This window comes from Rhipicephalus sanguineus, chromosome 2 (assembly GCF_013339695.2).
Source record: "Rhipicephalus sanguineus isolate Rsan-2018 chromosome 2, BIME_Rsan_1.4, whole genome shotgun sequence".
Classification (NCBI taxonomy): domain Eukaryota; kingdom Metazoa; phylum Arthropoda; class Arachnida; order Ixodida; family Ixodidae; genus Rhipicephalus; species Rhipicephalus sanguineus.
The window spans coordinates 121860881-121876706 of record NC_051177.1 but is presented as its reverse complement, the minus strand read 5'-3'; the positions used below and the strand labels follow the sequence as shown (position 1 = coordinate 121876706).

Below are 15826 nucleotides of genomic sequence, written 5' to 3'. Positions count from 1 at the left end.
TTGTCGCGCACTTTTTATCGATGAACCGCATCAATTATAAGTCTATAGAAAGTTTGACGTTTGTAATTTCAAAGTAGTTAGGACATTGCGAACCGCACGTTATGAATATGGTCCTCCTCGATTTAGTGGAAACTTTTACGCGGTCGTTCCTCATCAATGTGGGGTAGTTACTAATTACGCTATTGTCTCAGGTATGCGCATCTTCAAACAATCTGTACTCAAGCTGTCTTTTGTGATGGATAATATGACACACGGCCTCATAGGTTATTTCATTGCGTTAACGCACCATTGAGGTCGTACTCGCACATGTTACAAGGAAACGTTACGAAATTGGAGTGGCTTCCTTCAAAAATTTAATTGGTTATAGTAACCAAAGGAGGAAGGTAAGTGAAAAATATTTAAGATGTAATATTTAGAGCGGTCTTAAATGCATGTTAACATAATATTTTGCGAATACAACAAATAGAATGAGTTGGCCTTGCTGTTTCAGTGCCACCTTAGCAGTTCCTTTTTCAATACTTCGACGATATTTGTCTCATGAAGAGAAGCAGCATAAAATATTAAGATAGACGTACAAATAAACATGAACGAGCACAGAACAAAGATGATAAATTTTCATGTAATGAAGCAGCATGTGGATTACGAGCAGAGAAATACACGAAAAACGCCAGGCGCGAGTTCTTTTGCACTAACATGTGCATGGTCACGGCTAAAAGGCTAAAACAAGGGTCGGGGAAGGATTGTCACGCACAAAAACATTAAAAAATACGAGAGCATACAGGGCCGAAGATGTAGAAAGTATATCGTTAAGCGTTTTGTTGTGTTAAGTCGGAGTATCTATTTTAATCATGAGCTCTCCCGGCTTTTGGAACATTTTTACAGCTGGGATAGTTGGTTGTGAATTGTTGGCATTACGTGGGTGCGATATCCGTCTGCCTCGTTGGCAACGTTTGTGAGAGGCGCTTCATGTCGTGACCTATCGCCAATAGTAGACTTGTGCTAATATCGTTAATGGTTTCATCATTATCATCATTAAACCCATGAGTTGGTGTGTCGAGCTAGTGGGTATCATCTATTCCGGGTACATGGCCGGAAAGGTTTGTTTTCAAAAGAACTGCCGATTCACTGGCAAGGACGTCGTTTTATGCGTCAATCCTTCGTGTTCTACCACCAACAGCGCAGAGCACGGCGGAGAAATTCCGTTTGCTTACATTCACAAAAAAATTGGCGAAGCTTGCCCTGAGCACTAAGCCGCGCAAGCCTTGAAACGGCGAAACTGGGCGATTCTGAAGACTAATCTGGTTGCTTCTAGGTTGTTTCTAGGCCTTAGCTAGGTGATGAGGGTTGTTTCTAGGTTGCTTCTAGGTCGTTTCTGAGGTTTAGCTAGGTTATGCTAGGTTGTTTCCACGTGGATTCTCAGCGCAGATATGTTCGACTTAAACCACGCACACATACACCACATGGATGTCCAACCAGAGACAAACTCGCGCTGAGACCAAGCGTTCGCACCTCTCATAGATCTACGGGCACGTCGTCGTTGGCGTAGGCCTTCCATCGCTTTTGGGTCTTCTCGCAGCCGCCGTTGCCTTTCCCGTTCCCTAGTGTTGGGCTAACTGTTCCCTTCTTCCGTTTTAGCGGACCAATGGTGAGTAGTGGGACTTACCCAATTTCTGTGGCACATACTCGTTTATGGTGATGATGGTCTTTTGATAGGCCACACAAATTTCTGTCGCACACACCTGCTTGTTGAGCTAACTGTTGTCTTCTTCATTTTGAGTGGACCAGTGGTGAGTAGTGGGATTTACCTAATTCCTGCGGCGCATACCGCATAGGCCACACAGGGCAGGCCACACAGGATAGGCCGCACAAGTTACGGCTGCCTTAAACAGCTTTGCTGTTAAAAAGGACTGTCAGACCCAGGACAGCTTCTGCAGATTTTAAACCCGTTGTACTGCGCTGGTGTACCGATTCCTGCAACTCAAAGTTGACGGAGGCCGCCATAGCGAAATGACATTGCCGCTTTCCCTCCCCATATTTTTTATTTGCCCTGGTCAGGGCTCGTGGCTTCCTTCTATGCCCTTTATGTATATTCAGGAGAAAACGAATCCCCGCTTCTTTCTATGTTGTCACCACTTTACTATTTCCAAGAACGATAATTCTGGAACCACATCTAAGAAATCTAAGCCTGCAGTGAACAGAACCGGTTATTCATTCATGTGTAGAAGAGCTTCCTATAGAGTCTGACAGAATGCCATGTTAAATTGTGTCACCTTTGAATATTTTATTGTTGATGACTTGCAATTTAAAGTTAAATAAATGTGGGCAGTTTGCACTAAGTCGCGCAAAGCTTGGCATAGTGAAGCAGGGGCCCATCGCCGCTCGTACTCCCCGTCGACCTACACGTCTAGCTTCGAGATCCGCTGCTTCCTCCTCGGGAGTACGCACTTTCCTAGGATGCCCCATGACTCTCTGGACACAATCGGGCACAGCCAGGCTATGCACTATAGAGCGGAGGTTTCGCGCGATATCTCCATCGGTGGGCGTGGCTTAGCTACTGCGCATGCGCGGCTTGGCCAAGTGGTGCGGTATCTGGTCGCTAGACGACGCGATGCTTGTTTCCTCTTTCTTTCTATCTTTTTTCTATCTCTCTACTTCTTTCTCTCTCTTTCGTTGATGTCCTGTCTGTCTCTCTTTCTTTCTGCATCTCTTTCTCTCTATCTCCATCTTTCTAAATCTTTCTGTGCTACGCTTTACTCTCTCCCCTCTTGCTTTCCCTCCTCCACACCATCACATATCTCCTCCTCACGCTCACTTCCCTTTCGCACACCCTTGCTACACTATACAAGGCAAGGCCATGTGCTATGCCCTGCTAGCGTGCCTGGTGGCCGAGTGGTTAGGACGCTTGCCTTCGGAGCGAGGGCACGCGGGTTCGAATCCTGCCTCGGGAAGAATTTTTCTCTTTCTTTATATCTTCCTTCTCGTCTCTCTGTTTGTTTCTCTCTCTGTGTACTCCTTCCCTAACTCATCAGGGTTATTACAGGTCACGCCGTACCGGTGAGTAGTGGGATTTCCGCAATTATGTGGCACATAACCGTTTATGATGATGATGATAGTGGCAGGGTCGACACTTTGTGCCGAGCTAGAAGAGCTCCGCTGTTAAAATTATTTATTTGCCTATAGCATCCCAGGAATTTCAACCGCTTAATACATACAAACCTTTCACGGCATGTTAATGCAAATCCACTTCTTGGCCGATCTCTTATATTAGGTATGGGCTAAATTGCTAAGGAGAAGAAGAAGAAGACGCCGACTTCGAACGACGGACTCCTGATTTCTCCGGTTGGTAAGGCTTTGGTTTGACAAATCGGCAGCATATTGCTTACGCATTTATTGCTGATGAGCTATATTATTTTTCGTCGTTCGCGCGGAGTGGCTAGCTTGGCATTACCAGAAGGTTCTAAGTATTTGCCATACGCAACCCGAACTTGCACCATGATCGCTCGAGTCTGAGGCCTTCCTCACTGTTCTGCACGAACGACAAAGCCCAAATAATTGTTCACGTCCTGCGTACAGCAAGATATGATTCAACACTGCGTTTTTCTATCATTTATCGACAGTAGCGCGAGTATCATTAACGATATCTCTTATTTATTCCGAACCTAATAGAAGTGTGGATATCAAGTGATCGGGTGCTCATTTTACTGCAACGGCAGTTACAGGGGGACTGTATGACGGTCCTTGGAATGTCCAAGCGTGACATTACCCTAATCTCACCGCGAGTGCGGTGCACTGTGCAATCGAGAGAAAAGGTCTCTTCGATTTGGCTTGCACTGCCTGCACTATTTCTAGAAAGTGCCGTGGCGGTGCGAAGCGGTGTGTGAGCGCGCTGTTCAGACTGTCTAGATACATTTTACTGGTTCAACGGAAAATTGCACTGGTTTCGGCCTTCTATGAAAGTGCGTGCGAGGGCATACAACAATAAAAAACGAAAGTATCTGAGGTTCATTGACCGACGCTAAGACGACTTGACGGGAATGTTCAGTTATCCTGGAAAGTGTATGCTCGTAAATATGTGTTCAAAGGGTTTTACTGGCGTCGCACGCTAGACTATATACTCTGTTCCAGAAGTTCCGTGCAGCACTGTGGAAGGGTCGTGTAGCCTTGGCTCTGCTGCACGGAACTTCTGGAACAGAGTATAGGGAACGAACGTGACAATTCTTGTAAACCATTCAGACACACATATACGCACGCTCGCCTGATGAATACATTTTTAAACTCAAAAGTATTTCTAGAAGACTTCCTATCGCCTCGGCTTGACGATTTCGCAAAGGCGAACTGAGAGAGCAGCATCGCGAGTCGCGCCACATCTTTATTACTTTTTTTTGTATCATTCATATTGCCGTCAAGTACGGTGAATTTTTCTGCTCACGAGACATGTAAAAAGATCCGCCTTAATAGCTGCCGAAAAGACGTGGCTAAAATTACCCGTCGGAGTCAGCAGTTTAACTTGCTTTTGCACGTCCTGAACAACAACACGCAGCGTCGTCTGCTCTAAGCTTGGGAGGAGGAAGGGGCGCACGCCATGCTGCACTTCTTTGCACCTCCTCTTCAGCAAGTGCAGGCCGGCAGAGAGCTCGTGCAGAACTACGCTTGCACCTTGACAAAACGAAGGAACCGGTGCAGAGGGCGCGCGCGGCACCAGCAAAACGAGGAGGACGGTGCTGCACCCGTTGTGCCACCGGTGCAGCCAAATCGAAGAGACCTAAAGTGCATCGGGTGCATCGAGGGGGGGGGGAGACGGCGCACAAGGTCAGGGGAGAGGGTATACGAGCTTGGCGGAGGAGTGCTTGCAGGTCAAATGGACGCCTCTCCTTTTGTCATCCCGGTCTAGGGCGGTCAGCAAATTGTCCCGCGGTCCAAATGCCGCAAAAGGTGGCGCGCGTACCCCAGCTTTATGCAAGTATTCTGAGGCGAGCTTTAGTTTGTGTGAGTGCCTCCGCAGGCATTACCCGGGTTTCCGCCTCCACAGTGTTGCAGCTCGCATTAACTCAAGAAAGCGAAAAACCACGCCAAGCGACGAAGCGCAAAGGCGATGTGTTAAAAAAAAATGGAAAGGAACCACACTAGACAGGGAGGTCTTTCCTGTTTAGTTTTATTTGTTTATTTTCTTGCTTCGCCGCTTTGGCGCTCCTTTTGCATCATAAAAAACTAAGTATTCCGTTGTCTACAAATTCATTTTCGTGAACTGGCTCACGCTACGATACCAAATAAAGAAGTCGCGTTTCATTCCTGGGCTTTATAACCGGTTATGATGTAAATTACCTCGTACCCATGCGCTCATAATCGCACTCTGTCAAAACGTTCCTTTTAAGCATGGAAAGCCAACTCGGTAATTGTTTTTATTTATAGAGCCCCTAAACCAACCAGAGGTGGAAATTTAGCTGTGGTGCTGCAGTTGTGCACGAGTCTACAACGAACACGTAGCCATGAAATTTTTCCAAGCGGCTCCGTGATAGTGGAGTCACGCGCCCGTTTGGTGATCTAAAAGGGGTCCTCGCTCGTTTCGCTCTTTCCTTAGATATATGCTCCGTTTGTCGACTCGTCTCGGCTCCTGGCCGAGTGCCCCTCCTCACCGTGCGAGGAGGAAGAGCGGCGAGCGCGTGTACCTGCGTGCAGAAAGATTCTTTTTGTGGATGACATGAGCAGACCACAATGTTGACGTCACGGCCAACGCTGAGGGGCTGAATATTTCCGAAAGGCCCGCAGAGGTGAAGGGATTGTGTCTAGGAATTTGTGGGGCGCCCTCGGCTCGCAGCGCTGCCGCATTTGCCATTGTTGGTCGCGACGGCATTCTGAACTCGATGCGCGAGTTTAATTATCGGAGGTGGTTTTTGGACCCTTTAAAAAACTGAAGGCTTCAACGGTTCCATCCGCATAGAACTCATTTATGGAGACAGAACCAGTTTTCGCAGTGATGATCAGATTATGACCACGGGATAGCGGTATTCTTGGGATAAATTATGCATATAAGTGCTTATTTCATATATAAATATAAGTCATGGCCAACAACACGTTTAGGAATCATCTATAGGTCTTTTACTGAGGGTCATTCCTTCGAATTTTTTAATTAAAACAAATCTGATACTTCCCATTTGCAGGCTTGGCATTTGCTTATAGTTTGCGCTAAACCAGGGGTGTCAACTTCACTTCAGCTAGCGGGCCACAGCCACAGAATTCAGTCCCGCAAGGGCCGGGGCAGTAAAGAAGGTAGAAGGAGGGAGGATGGGGGTGGGTAATTTGTACGAAATGTCGGCTAACGATGCCATTTGAAAAAAGACCTTTCCCATATCTCATGTGTGCGTCATTTCTGAGGGGGATTTGGCGCCGCGATTCAAGCAAGATATCGATACCGATCTCTGAAATGACAAAAATATGGACGCCAATTCTAAAATGTATATTTGTTTCACGGTTATGTATAAACACATGGTGACCATGAGGGTGACTCACGAAAAAAATATATATGCTTCAGGGCCTTCATGGCTGTGTAGGTCATGAACATACTTATAAAAAATATGGGACGAAGACAGTCATCGGTGGGCCGGGCTGCTAGCAAGAGGTCCGCGGGCCGCGTGATTGAGACCCCTGCGCTGAACAATTATTTGGTGCCATAAATTGTAGATTTAGTCAAAATGATATATGCAGAAACACCTAAGACTTCATATTGTTCGTTCTAAGTGGTCTGTTAAATTTTCATCCACATCTCCCGCCTTTCAATTAAACCATGCCAAATTCATCCTTATATATGTGGCAGCTCTTCTCATAATTCGTTTCCGCGGTCTAGTCACATTTCTCCATGCCTAGGAACATTATTTTTCGAATGGCTTGATCAGCGAAGGCGACCGTACATCCCCATGAACTGATGACAGCTATATCTCGAAAGGTCTCTTTTATGCTGATACGACGTTTACCAAGGCGAAAACCTGAGATGCCTCGTAAAACATGAAAGTTGAGAGTCGACCGTCGTCCCGCGGCGCCGCCCTCAACACGAGTGATACAAACAATCATCACGTGGTGACGTCACAGATCGCCAAAATTTGACGCCACCATGACGTCATCGTGATGTCACATAGCCTGACATCACATTACGTCATCAGGTGGGCCGATAACGTAGACAGTGTAAAACCAGGTGAGGTGCAAAAAGCTTGCAATGCCTTCGATGCTGAAGGCAGTGCCAGACCACGTTATAGGCACAGAAAGGTTCCGGACGGGTGCGGAGAGAGGATGAATACATCAACTGAGAAAAAAAAAGAATATCGCCTTTGCCTTCGATTTGTGTTAATCGAATGCATAAGGGACCCTGAGAGTTTTTTTTTTTTCATAAACGTTTCCTAAAACTCCTGCAGGAGGACTTTTATGAGCAATTCCTGGTACAACGCTAACAGATGGTCCCCATGGCGATCACGCCCTTCCTGCGGAAGTTGAGGCGCAAGTTCCGATTGGTATCGGTGCTCAGAGCAGTCCTCCTCTGCGGCGCTGGCCATTGCCTGTGGACTTCCTTTTTCAAGTCATCGTCAGGGGATTCACGTTCGTACGGCGAGCAGTGGGAGCGACCTGTTCCAATAGGCTACCGCATTCGCACTTCGGGCTGCACGCTTCCAAGGTTCGACCCATTCGATCCGACGGTCAAGCCTTTCATCCGGCGCAGCTTCAAGCGCGCCCAGTGTCCAGGAAAACCCAACTTTCTCACCTTAAGGTGTGGCACTCTTGCTATTCAACGAAGGAAGGGTTGTCAGGAATTTTATTGCGATATGGCAAGGACAAGGCCACTCCTGGCGAGTTGCCACCGTTACCGTGACGTTTTTTCTGAACTGTTATTCCCATCTGTTTATAGAAAGGACTAAAATTACGGCGATAAGATATAAGTTCGAGGTAAGCGGATGCCAGCAGCACCAAAACGGGAGAAACCAAGACGCGAAAACATAAGCAGGAAGAGGAAGGATGCTGGAACAGGAAGGAGCATCTTTCCTGTTCCTGTCTATGTCTGTGTCGCTCGGTTTCTCCTGCATATTTTTGTGTGTGTGTGTGTGCTGCTGGGATTGATAATAATTGTTAGGGTTTTACGTCCCAAAACCACGATGTGATTATGAGAGACGCCGTAGTGGAGGGCTCCGGAAATTTCGACCACCTGGGGTTCTTTAACGTGAACTTAAATCTAAGTACACGGGCCTTAGCATTTTCGCCTCCATCGAAAATGCGTTCGCCGAGGCCGGCATTCGATCCCGCGACCTGCGGGTCCGAAGTCAAGCACCATAACCACTAGACCACCGTGGCGGGTTTGCTGCTTCGCTCCCAGAACACGTGCGCCGATTTTTGCGGCGTGGGATGCACTAACTCTGATGGGCGAGAGAACGAGTACAGAAAGAGAGAATGAAAGGGAGAGAGACAGCGAGAGAGATAAAGAAAGAGATAGAAAGAAAGAGAAAGAGAGAAATTATTGGCGAGGCGGGATTCACACCCGCGTGCCCACGATCAGAAGACGAGCGTCCTACCTACTCGACTATCCAGGCACGCTAGCAGCATAGCATAGCATAGTATAGTATAGTATATAGTATAGTATAGTATAGTATAGTATAGTATAGTATAGTATAGTATAGTATAGTATAGTATAGTATTAGCAAGGTGGTGGAAAAGGTAAATGAGGGTTAGGCGGAGAGATGTGAGGGTGCGAAGAAGGGAAAGGAGAGGAGAGGAGAGCACGATTAAAAAGAGAGAGAAAGAGATAAGAAAGAGAAACAGAGAAATAGTTGCAAGCGAAGAAATAGAGAAAAAGAAGGCGCTAGAACGACTACAGAGAGAGAGAGAGACAGAGAAAGAAATAGGACAAAGCGATAAAAAGAAATTGACACAAACAAAATTGAAAAAAGAAAAGAGAGCAAGCAGAGCCAGTATGGTATAGCAAGGGCAATGAAAGAGAGAGGCGAGAGTGTAAAAAAAGCCAAGCCAAGCCAGGAGTAGCTAAATGCCAACCAGCTCTGCGGTGACCCAGCCTTGCACGACTTTGTGTAAGCTGCGCTAATTTTGGTTGGGTCTAGGTGGTACATATAAATTTATCTTGTTTTGCATTTGCATTAAAAATGGGTACTTGCGTGTTGTTTCCTGCAAGCGTACTTGGGTTTCTTTTATTGTGTTAGGCTTCATCGTGCAAGGTTTTCACTATGCTGCAGCGGCATTGCATCAGTCGGTTGCTGCCTTCATCTTGTAATGACTGAAGATGGGTTTACGGCTGCATTCAGCTTCGGAAGTGTAACTTTTGCACCAAGGAGGTTGAAAAAAAACTTCTGGAGTGGAGGCGGCGAGCCGCCACTGAAGCCGACGACCGCCATATTGCTCCAGGCAGAAAACGTGTCGGTCGTCGCTTGAGCCCGCGCGGAAGTTCCACAGATGGCGAATTTCTCCGCTCCTTTGGTGACAAGTGAGTGTTGTGGATGTCTCACTTGTTGGACTGCGATCTACTCGATAACCACATTTACAATTTGTCGAAGATTACCAAGCTGTACATAAAAAACGCCGGGCCTGCGCGCAGCACAGTCACAGCGAAAGCTGGAAGAGCGGCCTTTCTAGAGCCCGTTCTAAACTCTCTAGGGGAAACTAATACAAGTACACTTTCAAGGTACCCACTACGTCGCAAATCATAATTTTTGTGAAGTACGGAAGCAATCACTATGCCATTATTCGTCTTTCTGCGGATAAGCGAGGTACCGCTACACATCTGTAAGGCATTATGTGAACTTTGCTGGTGCTGCCTGTGGTTCCTGGATGAAGAATTATGGCTGAGCCTTTTGTAATGGATTTGAAGTAATTAACGATCCGGTCACTCGTTGCGCAATTAGCATTATGTGACGCCTGGTCGTTATTTTACTCTTCTGACACGCTATATTACACATTTAACGCAATTCCTTGCCCGACATGACGCCTGTAAGGATGTTTTTGCAAAGGAGTTCCAGTCACTAGCGTGGCTCTGTGGTAGAATACTCGACTTCCATGGAGAGGATTCGGGTTCAAATCCCATATGAGCCTGTTTATTTTTATTTATTTCATTTTTCTTATTTCGCACGATAGTAGTTACGGACACCGGCGGTGGCAGCGGACAACCACCCCACAGCCGTTGTGATTTGATAAAAGCTTTCGCTGTAAAATCAGGCTTCACCACATTTCAAAAGAAATCAACCGGAAGAAAATTCGGAAGATCCCACGCGTTGTGGGAATTTGTTTCATGCGAAGCAGTCAGCGAGTACTTCTGTACTGTATTTTATGGCTTTGAGCCAAGCGTTACGAGGTGGATCAACCTGTTTTTGTAAGTGTAGTAGCTGTGTGCACATCGTGGGCTTACCAGGCACGTCAACAACACTGGCGTTTAAAGGGTAACTTATGGTGGCGCGTAACGCCAGCCCTCACGTTAGAGTACATAGGTCAGTATTATCGAAACTAAGTGCACATTATGGTGCACCCATGTGGATATCAAGCGTAACTTTCGTTAATGTATTCCTCTGGGTCGAGCAATGCTTCAATATAGCGTGCTGAAACACAGGAATACAAATGTAATGTTTAATACACTGCTATAAAAGCGGAGCCAACACTGGAACCGCAGACGTTAATCTGATATGACGCCTGTATCGTAGGAGTACATACGTACTGTGCATTGCTTTCTTGCAAAATTAGATAGCCAGCACCACAACCACATTTGACGTTGCACCGGCATTACGCCTGCATAGGCTGTTTTTCCGAACCAGTCTATATACCCGACGTACCTTTGTGGTAGAATACTTGATTGCCACGCAGAATGCTTGGGTTAGATTCCTGCTGTGATCTTAATATTTATTCTTTCCATTCGTCGGGTCAACGCTGCCGATGTCGGTTTTTCTTATCGCTCTCGCATTTAAAGTACCAATGTCTGTTCTCGCGGTTCCTGGGTAGGTATAAACTGTCAATCACATGTGGCGCATACCCGTACACCACGGCCAGTGGTAAACGGCTATGTGCCACACGTGTCTGGAGGAAAGGGTTTGACGGCCTACGCGACAGAATTTTCCCGTTATTCATGTCATGATACGACAGTCATATCCGTCAAATCCTCTTACCCTCCCATGCCGATTTTGGTCTGCACCAAGTAAAGGAGGCGATCATGAGAGCACCTCGGCGTTGGTGGCTAGGTAGATAGATTCGTAGATAAAAACGCTGAATGTGCCAAAGGTTCGCTAAGAAATGCCTCGCATTTAAAACTCCCAGAGCGGAGTGAGAACGCGGCTGACAATTAAGGACTGTTGTTTTGAAAAAAATTATAGACGAGTGTAAACAAGAGCTGAAGCAAGCTAGTCAATTAATCTGCTTTCGTGTCTTCTTTTTGCTGTGTTTACTTTTTAAGGGTGCGTGTTTCATATGGTTAGTTTCGTGATTGTCTGCGTTATGCGTAAACCAGAGCAGCAGCAAACTGGTCAACTAGTTTGCTTTTGTATCTTTTGCTGTGTTTAGTTTTTAAGGGCACGTGTTTCATACGGTTAGTTTCGTGACTGTGTGCATTATGATGCATTTTGAAGTTATTTTGGATTTGTTGCTTTATCGATTCACGTATAAACCACATTGTATATTCTTCTTTTTTCTTTTGAAATTGTGTAAAAGCCGGGTGTGAATAAAATTTTATGTACGACTTATTAACTCCTCCATGTGCTTCATTTCGGGAATGCTGGAAGCGAATTCTACGCGTTATCAGGCACGCTTCAGCCCATGTATTCTGGTGGAAAAAACTGCCTTCTTCAATCCTGCAGGACAACAAAAAAATTCGGTCAAATAAGTGACACTAACTATCCAGTTCTCACGCTGAAACGCCCCCGCGGAAGCTCACAATTACGCTGTCCGCGCTCAAGCTGCGCTGCCTCTTGCCCGGAGCAAGATGGCTGCCAACCGGTTTCCCAGGCTTCACCCGCTCGCGTGGGCGCGTATAGGGGACCTCCACTCCAGAAGTTTTTTTTAAACCTCCTTGTTTTGCACACGTTTCAAAGAATAACAACACATGCAAGTGATTGTGTAAATTGTCCTTGCAGATGCAGTGTTTAACACTAATGTTTCTCTACTTTTAGCGTTAGGGTCTATGTTGTGATAACTTATTTCTCTTTTTCAATACATCATTAGATGTGTGTGTGGTGTTCAGTTGAGCATTGTTTAATGCGTATGGCTCAGTTTTAAGTAGACGCTGGTGACAGAGTACTACTTTAAATGCAGTAGTTAATAGTGTAGTTCAGCGCAGACTTAGGAAATATCTCGAATGTTCTAGTCGCGGCTGTGCACGAGCTTACCTCAGTTTGGTATTTGTGGCATTTTTTTGTCGATTAAAAGTAATCGTAACGTTTCTTTCTTAAAGTTAGTGAATATTGGTTTCAAATAAGATGTCGTGGTATTCCAGAGCAGTTTTGAAGAGGGTTGCCATACTATTCGAAAGCTATTCGAAAAGTATTCGATTCGTATTCGATTATTCTTCCATTCGGTTCTAAAATTCACCTTTCGCACAGCCCCAATATCAAGCATGCATGATTATCGCATGACATCTGTTTGTTTTCTGTGCGCAAGGGGTAACGTGATGGTATGATCACTATGTATACTGCTGACAAAACTATGAACTTTCGTTCGTACAGCTGTGCCCCGCCACGGTGGTCTAGTGGTTATGGCGCTCGACTGCTGGCCCGAAGGTCGCGGGATCGAATCCCGACCGCGGCGGCTGCATTTTCGATGGAGGCGAAAATCTTTGAGGCTCGTGTACTTAGATTTAAGTTCACGTTAAAGAATCCCAGGTGGTCGAAATTTCCGGAGCCCTCCGCTACGGCGTCTCTCATAATCATATCGTGGTTTTGGGACGTTAAACCCCAGATATTCAGATTAGTTCGTACAGCTGTCTTGCCCTTGCTTCTAGTGTCAGTGAGGTGCTGCTCTGTCTAAACCATTAATTTTGATGGCTATAACAATTCCATGAACACTTCAGGTGAAAGTTTGCCATAGCCGTGACGGTCTGTACATATAGTCCTCGAGCGATAGGGACATATATCAGACCCCGCGCGCTTTAGTTTGTGTGATCGAACGAAACCTTGCGTGGGAGCGCGTCATCTCGCGAACACGGCACGCTCCATCGACCTGTGATCACTGGCTTCGAAGAGTGTCTTAACCGCAAAGAAACGATATCTATCTCATGTGACGATTTGTACGGGTAAAATGTATGATGATTGGGAGTTGATATGCACAGAATAAAAACAGACGATTCACATCTATACATATAGTCACGAAGCCTTGTGCCTAGAAGCGCCAAGTCATTAATCAATGCAAAGTCTTGTTGCACTCTGCAACAAACGAACAAATGTGGTCATAGTAATTCAACAATAAATGTTGCTATATGGGAAGATGTGCACACATCTTTTTCTTCAACAACCGTTGATCACTTCGTACCTGAATCTTCCTATTAACATTTATCTTTTTTTTTCTACACGCAAATCTTGCATGTTCCAGAAACGGGTTTCCATCCATACTTCCACGGGGCTTGGAGGAACACGGCGTGCTTCCAGAGGACCTCGTTTGCTTCTACAACGAAATATACCGTAACGCATACGGGGCTGCTCCAGACAAGCGTTACATGAAAGGAAAAAGAAAGAATCTGTCGTTCGACAGGGCGCTGGAAGAGGAGTTTGTCCTTGTAGAATGCGCCACAAAGAAGTCTCCGGAGAGTTCATTTCACAGACAGTTCCTGTTGAACCCACTCCTCAAGAAGAACGTGGAGCAGCGATGCCGAAGGGCGCGCAGACGGACGCCACACAACCTCAGCGTTATAATGCTCGGTCTCGACTCGGTTTCGTACTTGAACTTGGACAGGTACTTACCGGAGACTGCGAAGTTTGTGCGAGAGAAACTAGGCGCTTTCGAGCTCCATGGATACAACAAAGTTGGGGAGAACACATATCCAAACGGAGTTGCCTACCTCGCAGGTCTTAAGGTCTTCGAAGCGGATCAGGAAAAAGAGTTCGGATTTTACGATAAGCTGAGTTCAAGATTAATCTGGCGTCAATATTCATCACGCGGCTACAGGACCATGATGATAGAAGATTGGGTGCGTCTAGGATTATTTTCTACGCTCTCGACCAATGGTTTCCGGCGCCAACAAACCGACTACTACCCGCGACACGTCGTCATGCTCATGGAAGAGCTAAACAAGCCCGTAGAAGATGATCTGAGCTGCTTGGGACCCACAACACACACCCAAGAACTTCTCGATTATCTTGCCAAGTTCGTGAAAGTAATGTTGAAGCGGCCGTTCTTCGTATTCGCCTGGTTCGTCGACATAACACACGAAAGGCTCAACAACGCAGCCTATGCAGACGAGCCCTTCCGGCAACTGCTCGAAGCTCTTCTCGCTTCCGGCACACTCAACCACACAGTGCTCGCTTTCTTCAGCGACCACGGAATGCGCAAAGGAAACATTCGTACGACGTACATTGGAAGGCTGGAAGACATTCAGCCTTTCGCCTTCCTCGTCTTTCCGCCGTGGTTCCTGGAGAAGAATCCCGAGGCAGCTCGGAGCCTTCGTGTCAACCAGCATCGCCTGACGACGCCCTTCGACTTGCACGCGACGCTCGTCGAGCTGCTGGACTATCCCGTCCGCAAGAGACCGCGTACTGCATACGGGCTTAGCTTGTTTAACGAGATACCGGAACAGAGGACGTGCGACGATGCGTCTATTAAGCATAAGTGGTGCTCGTGCAATGTTCAGGTTGATGCTGCCGTATCCGGTACTCTGGCCCGGGCAATGGCACATAAGGTTGTTTCTCACGTCAACGAGGTCTTAGCGCGAGTGACGCGAAAATGTGCTGAGTACCAATTGATCCGGGTTATCGACGTCACGTTGCTGCAGGCGACAGCGGCTGATCTCGCAAGGAACACAACTCATTATTTGGTCGATGTCATGCTGTCGCCTGGAAATGTCATCTTAGAAAGCATGGTACACGTTCTTGGTGGCAATGTAGTTAAGGTTGAGGATGCTAGCCGCTGCGACAGTTACAAGCGACACATCTACTGCATGCATCATGGACACCAGCTTGTGGAATTCTGCTACTGCCGCCGTAATTACGGTGGACAAATGTGATGTTCGTCTTGCTTATTATATGTTATCATTATCCTGCTCAATTATAAAGCTATTTACAGACCTACCACTTGCATATTAAGATAAGACCTCAGGTGAACGCCGCGAAAGCAACGTTGCGCATTATAGAGAGAATTTTTCTCTAACTTACTGCACAGTTTTGTATGGCCGCTTCTCTGAAGTGTGGGATGGTTACCAAGTGTGCTATCAGGGCTGGGCAAAGATACTTTGAAATTGTATCGCGATACGATACAAGATACTCAGGCAAGAAGTACTTGAGATACAGATACAAGATACTGCCGCAATAATTGTATCCGATACGATAATTCCCAATTGTATCTTAAGATACTTCGATACATTTGCAAATTTGCTCTTATATATCGATATAAGTAGGAAACGCTTATGAACAAAAATCTTTAATCGGAATTTTCTTAACTGCGACCAACTTTGTTTAATTTTGAGAAAATATCGCTTTGTGTAACCAGATTTCTATCTTACTTGCTCAAAATATATTAGTTTCATTCCGAAACAACTCAGCTTAACATGAGAGCTCTTTATACGCTGCGCTGTCAAGTGTTCTTGTTTGACACTTTCGTAATTAATGGGTGCCGCTTCTCTACTTGCCGACGAGCTAGCGGGTTGCCATCTGAATAC

At 46.2% G+C, this 15826-nt stretch overlaps 1 protein-coding gene across 1 annotated transcript; it reads left to right on the top strand.

Moving 5' to 3' along the window:
• The first annotated feature begins 7451 nt into the window (after positions 1–7451).
• LOC119381843 (uncharacterized) lies at positions 7452–15175 on the top strand. The gene is made up of 2 exons (XM_037649597.1): positions 7452–7753; positions 13549–15175. The coding sequence occupies exons 1-2, from the start codon at positions 7452–7454 to the stop codon at positions 15173–15175; spliced, it is 1929 nt and encodes a 642-aa protein (XP_037505525.1).
• The last annotated feature ends 651 nt before the right edge of the window (positions 15176–15826 follow it).

Coding starts and splice junctions, on each gene's coding strand:
- LOC119381843 (XM_037649597.1), top strand. CDS start 7,452: ATGGCGATCACGCCCTTCCTGCGGAAGTTGAGGCGCAAGTTCCGATTG. Junction 7,754..13,548: donor CCCAACTTTCTCACCTTAAG/GTGTGGCACTCT, acceptor TGCATGTTCCAG/AAACGGGTTTCCATCCATAC.